Here is a 6266-nt window from a genome sequence, read left to right as displayed (position 1 = left end):
TCCCTATGACCTCACAGCATCCATCAGCGCATCTCTCCCCCGCAGGCGTGTGATCCCCTCCCCTCTTCTCTGATTAGTGGGCGATGCATCAGCAGCACTGCAGAGCTGGGAGATGACAAGTGCCTCCTCCCAAACCAACATGTCTCAGCTCAGACCCTCCTTCTCCCTGCTGGTACATGGGGCTCCCCGGGTCTGGGCAGCCCTCCTGGTCCCTGTCTCTTACTCCATCTACACCATGCCTCTTCACAACACTCCCCCAGATGCTGTTTCCAGCCCAGGGGACTTCCCTGGGAGATGAAAGCCCGACTGTACGTACACAGGGTGATTGAAACAAGCTAGAAAGGTGTTTTGGAGACAGGATCTGAAAGGTCGGGCATCTCTGACTTGTGCCTTGAGAAGCACTGGCTGAGCTGGCATCGCTCAGGACCTTGGGCATGTCCCAGTTTAGGTCTCCTGGTTTGGGAATACACCTTGACCTGGCTCACCCAGAGCCAGCCTGGGTTTTCTGCACCGTGTTTCTCCAGTCCCATAGCCCCAGGGTGACAGAACTGCTACGCGGGTGCCAGCGATGGGGACACGGTCTGTTTTCTCCCAGGATGGCCAAACTTCTGCTGAAGCCCACCCAGTTGTAAGGAGGGAGAAGAAGCACAAGAAGCACAAATTCGCTCTTGTTTCCCTTTGGTTTGGTGCTGGGTTTAAAAAAAAAAAAGTGAATTTCCCTGCTCCCCCTCCCTTCAAAGAGCTGGGCAGCAGCATTGGTGGTGTTCCTGCGCCCCACTGCCCGCACAGCCCTTCCTCCAGGACCTGCCTCTGGGCCCCAGGAGTCGCGTTATTAAGTGTTTCTTCTGCTGGATGCAGAAATCTCAGATTCTGATACCGTTTCCTCTCCTGGTTTTCATCCCCTTAATTCCTCCTCTCCGGTCATTTCTAATTAGCAATGCTAAACCACACTGCGCTTGCCTTTTATCCTCCGCTAAAAGCGGGCTTGGACTGACATTAAATGGAGCAATGTAGGCTCGGGGCTACGTTTTCCCACTGAGGGAGTCAGGGCATGCGGTCAATAAGAGCTGTGCCGGAGCCAAGCAGGTTGCTGATGTGGTTTATGAGCTTTAGGATGGTGTTAACCCAGGGGAGCTTTTGCTGCCCTTGCCTGGTTGGCCTCACTCTCCTCTTGCTCGTAGAGAGCCAAGAAGATGCCCATCAACAGGGTGAGCAGGCTCAGCGGTGGAGAGGATGGCTCCAGGGGGTCCCCAACCTCGCCTGGAGGTCCACCTGAGTGGCATCCGAGGGGGGAACCAGCCCCAGGGAGTTTCCTTTTTCCTCCCTGTTTTTCTAGGAGAATAAATAAATCCTTGAGGAACAAGCATCCCTTTGCCTAGCGATGCTCTGCGCTTATCCTCGTCTGGCATTTCTCGCTCGCTGGCTGCTTTTTATTCTTTTCTCGCAGTTTACAAATTAGTCAGCTTTGCCCGGTGAGGGAGAATTGATTCTTACAGTGAAACAACTTTTTTTTTTTTTTTTTTTTTTTTTTATTCCCTCCTTTTTTTAAGCCTCTAAAAACAGCTTTTCATTCCCCTGAAAGCTGCCGGGAGAGCTCTGAGACGAACCCAAACACCTTGTCACACTTGCAGAGAGCCGCGAAAACAGTCTGCTTCCCCCTTGCTGGGCTGGTAGCGAGAAATTTTCCTGTCTGGGCTTAAAGGCAGTGTCTGGAAAGTATCTGGGGAAGTCAGGGCTGGCTTGCTGGTGGCATGGAGGCCGGGGACGGTGCTTTTGGCAGGGTGACTTCTTCGACCCTGTCCAGCTGGTGTACGGAGCTACAGCTCCGGGACCCAGAGGATAGGGAGGTGGGCGAGAAGATGCTCCTGCTTCCTTGGAAATGGAGTTGTGTTGTCCAAGAGGGGCCACGACATGGGGTTGATCTTGCAAAAGTGCTGAGCATCCAGCCCCGTGCCAAGGGGGTGCAGCTGCCGTCCATGGCCCTGCAGCGTCCCGTGAGTCCCCTCCCTTCTCCTGACGCCGGGGAGCCCCAGTGCATCCGGGCATGGGCAAATCTGGGCTGAAAACCCTTCTGCTGAGCTGTTTGGGTTTAAATGAACTTGTAAACTGGGGCTCCTTTAGCAGGAAACCCTGAAATTGCTTGTCCAAGTAGCGTGGTTTGGGACATCGCCACCTTCACGAGGGTCTGAGGGCCACAAGAGCTGACGACGGCCCCAAAGCCACCCCTGGGGGCATGGATGGGGTGCCCGAGGTGCTGTGTTGTCATCCCCAGGGCCTGGCATCTCCGTGCAGCCAGGGGTGTGGAAATATCTCATGGGGCAGTTCCCGAGATGAGATGCTCGTGGTCGACAGCACTTGAGATACGTCTGTCTGCCAGCCCGTCCCCCCATCCTGTACACCCCTCTGGGTCTGAAACGGGGAAAAAATCAAAAAGAACTCCCATTTTGGTCCAAACCCTGGGGCAGTTTTTCAGCCTCCTTGCAGGCAGAATTAGGAGGGGCTGTGCAAGATGTACGACCAGATCCAGCTGTTGCTGGAGACACAGCACAGGGGTTTCTCCTACGTCTGCAGCTTCATCGCTAAGTGCCAATGGCAGTGGGGAGGGGAGCGTGGGGTGCCCGGTGGGGTTACAGTGACTTGAGTTTCAGTGTCCAGCCATCTGCAGGATAACTAACCCCGTAGATGTGCACAGAGCTAGCTGCAAGCCTGATCAGCTCCCTAATCCGGCTGGCAACTAGTCCTTGCAGGAGGGATGGGGTCAACGCCACCGAAGACCATGTAAAGGTCCTGCATCACCTTCAGCTGCTTTTGAAATTGTGTGCTGGGACTGGGGAGAGAGGCTGCAATGAAATCCTCCCTCCTCTCCATCAGCTGCAGCAGGACCAGGGCTATCAATGCTGGATTTTTACCCGGTTGAGATACCGGGTTTTTCCCCACAGCAGTGGCAGAGGGAGGGATGGCAACCCACCAGCAGCCACCCGTGCTACCCCCTGGCTGGCCCAGCCCCAGCACGTGTCATTATATTTCTGAACACCTTAAAATCCCCACAGCCGCTCCAATTTATGGCATTTTTCTACCTCTCTTCTCACCGTGAGCTGCAGCGTTTGACGGCTAGATCTGGCACCTGCTACAGCATCGCCTGGAGCCATCGGCTTTGCAGCGATGGGTCGAGTGACCCAGAGAGAGGGAATTATATATAGAAAGCTGGGAGATAGAGATGTTATTAGAGAAAAGCTGGGAGCTGGGAGAGAACCTCTGGGCCCGTTTTTTTTGTGGATGAAAGGAGCTTACTTCAGTGAAGAGCGTTATTATATTCAGATTCCCGTTTAGGCTTCTCCTAGTTGTACAACAAAAGGAATATTAAATGATCTTGCAAAATTTATGTTACAAATCAATGTAACCTGCATAAATCAACCCAGCTGAAGCAAGAAGGTAAGGTTTGGTGGTTTTTTTTTTCCAAGTGCCTTGCTGTGACAAAGCTGCTGCTTTAGAAATGAAAGATGCTGCATCCAGCCGGAGAAGACCTTAGAAAAATGTCATGCCTTCAGCCAGACACATCTCCTTGCTCCCTTTTTTTTCCACGACTGGGTGAAGAAGAAATCATTCTCCAACTTTCCTCATGAAATGAACTGCTTACAGAGCTGGTGCGGGTTACACACATTGCTCAGAGCTAAAACTTCTTGTAGACATAGGCAAGCGTGCAGGCAAAACTCGGGACAGCAGGGATGGTGGGACTCTTGGACCAGGAGGAAATCTGTGGTCAAAATCAGGGTAGGAGAAATATCTTGGAGCCCCCTTGAGTTCTCCAGGTAAGCAAATCGGCTTTGCCCTGTCTCAAGCTTGTTTTGCTCATGAAGTTTTTTCCCAAAGGCATTTACGTGTGCAGGATGTGATGGTGTGAAGCAGCCCGGTATGAACACCCTGCTCCAAGTGTCCAGCGTGGGTGGGTGTCTCTCCCTCCAGGCTTGGACCTGCAGAGACTGCGCATGAGATGAGGCCGTAGCGTGGTGGACAAGAAGCAGCTGGAGAAGACCCTTCTGCTGAGCTACGTGTGCAACGCAGAGGCTGGCGAGCGGGCAGGGGGGCAGCAGGTCCCATGTGGCCCCGAAGGGCTTTTCCAGGGAGGAACTTTCCCATCGGCAGCCGGCAGTGCCGATCTCATCTCTGCCCTCTGGTGCAATGAACGCGTCTGGATGACCTCTCTCTTGGCAGAGAACCAGCAAGGCTTTTGTGAGACTCTCCTGCGCTTCCACCTCCTGGTTGAGAGGGAACACGAGGTCTATTGGCTCTTCCAGTTCTTCATCCAGAAAACAGTAAGTTTCGGGGCGCTTCTTCCTTGGATCAAACAGTCCAGGTGGTGAAAGTCCGTAATTGCTCCTGGCCTGATGTCCTCCCACCCTGGGGGAAACAGCCACCTACAGCCTTCAGCTCCCCTCTGCCCCCCACCAGGCATGGTCCCTCCTCCCAACCGCCTCTCAGTGAGCATCAGTTTGGGGTGGGCCTCATCCAACTTGCCCAGGCAGTGCTGATCCCTGCAGGGGATGGAGTTGCAGTAAAGGGGTCGAATCCTCTATTGTTGGGGCTTTGGGCTTTGTGGCTACGAACAAGCTGGGCCACGGGAGCTTTCCCTGCTCTGGGTTCCTGCTTTCCGTGTCCCCCAGGAGCACAGCTGTGTGATGAACATAGGCATGGGGAAGAGCTTCACCATGCTGAAGATCTCGGTTGCATTTATGGATCCCACCTTTGCAAAACACCTGGGTGAGTCCCAAGCCTCCTCAGCACCTCCACGGCTCCAGCAGAAAACACCCCCATAGATTCAGCAGCATCATTTAGAGAGGATGCCAGCAAAGGAGAGGAAGTATTTGCACAGTGATTGGCATCACCTAAACCTGCTAAATATGCTGAGGACATGGGTCAGGGCCACCGAGCAGGGGTTATGTGTCTTGGCTCTCCTGAGACGGCTCCGTGGCGAGACTCTGGAAGACCTGAGCCCTTTGCACTTGCTCTTCTGAATTTATCTCCTTTACTCTGTGAGTTGCATGAAGAAGGAGCTGAAGCTGCGGCTGTTGAGCTCTCCCGAGCTGTCCTTCCACGGGCCAGCCCTTCTCATGTCCCGCTGATGCTGCTTGGGTGGAAAATGTTCCTTCTCCTCCAGGTTTAGCTGCCTGATTTTCTCTGGCCAGGTTGGCTTTTACCTCCCATCCCAATGGCTCACAACTGCTCCTGTTTGCCCTTAAAATGCAGCATCGTCTCTGCCCCAGGGTTTGCTTTTCTCATCTTTCAGAAGGAAAAGGCCCGCAAGTTACTCACTCGCTGGTCCCCTGCTTTTGCTTCTCCTTCCAGCAAGTGTTCAAGTCCTTCAATGACATCTGGAAGCTGTGGGAGGCGAGTGTATCTTAAGACCCCATCCTTGGTCGCCCCTACCTGTCCTGCATCTGCCCAGGTACCCCGAGCATCCTGCATCCCTCCGGCCAGCTCCAGCCATCTGCAACTCCCGGTCCACAGGAAGGAGAGGGGTCTCTCTCCTTGCAGCTCGTCCCTCAGCCCCACTCCCCGGCAGCTTTGATTATCTCCATTCATATTTGCACAGACTCTTTCTCTGCGCCCGCCCATCTCGATGGAGCCCGTGCGGCAAGTGTTTGTTCTCATTATCCTCCGGCTGATGGGGGATCACCTCTTCAGAGGCTTCCGTGGCTCAGGAGGTCCCTGAACCATAAATTGCTTTTTTTTTTGAAGGAAAACATCAAAAACAAAACGTGGGATCCCCAAACCAACCTGTGTGCATGGGCTGTGTCTGTCCCTCTGACCGTTGCGATCTGTCCCAGGTCTGTAAGACCCTCACCCATAACCCAGGGGATGGATTCGGGGTCTTCTGAGAAGGAACATCAAGGAATTTGGGTTGCTGCTTTATTTATTCTGTAGCTTATCAGGGAGTTTAACTCGTCGTATTTGAGGATCTGGTTATCTGGGTTTGGAGATTTTGCCTGCAGGCTTCCCCTGATGATAACTCCCCCCGTGCCCCTCTCCCATCTGGCCCCCCCAGGTTTTCCTGACAGGGAAGCCCTGCCGAAATTCCCAAGCGCTCGTGGCCTTGGTGGTGTGGGAGCAGGTCCTGCGGGAGAGCAGGAGCAGGAAAGACATCCTGATGGTGAGTGGCAGGAGTGGGGAAAGGAAAAAAAAAAGGGGGGGAAAAAAGGGGGGAAAGAGGGAAAAAAAAAGGGGGGGGAGGAAAAAAGGAAAAAAAGGGGGGGGGCAGGGGGGGTGAC

General features: G+C 53.8%; 1 protein-coding gene across 1 annotated transcript; it reads left to right on the top strand.

Moving 5' to 3' along the window:
- Positions 1 to 2484: 2484 nt before the first annotated feature.
- TBC1D21 (TBC1 domain family, member 21) lies at positions 2485 to 6148 on the top strand (the record flags this gene model as incomplete). The annotated part of the gene is given in 6 exon segments (XM_009322334.1): positions 2485 to 2595; positions 4004 to 4068; positions 4213 to 4313; positions 4662 to 4758; positions 5285 to 5385; positions 6044 to 6148. Coding segments are annotated over 6 exon segments (580 nt in total), but the record flags the coding sequence as incomplete, so codon positions are not given.
- Between the last annotated feature and the right edge of the window lie 118 nt (positions 6149 to 6266).

This window comes from Pygoscelis adeliae, unplaced genomic scaffold, assembly GCF_000699105.1.
Source record: "Pygoscelis adeliae isolate BGI_AS28 unplaced genomic scaffold, ASM69910v1 Scaffold564, whole genome shotgun sequence".
Classification (NCBI taxonomy): Eukaryota; Metazoa; Chordata; class Aves; order Sphenisciformes; family Spheniscidae; genus Pygoscelis; species Pygoscelis adeliae.
This window is presented reverse-complemented; position numbering and strand designations above follow the sequence as displayed.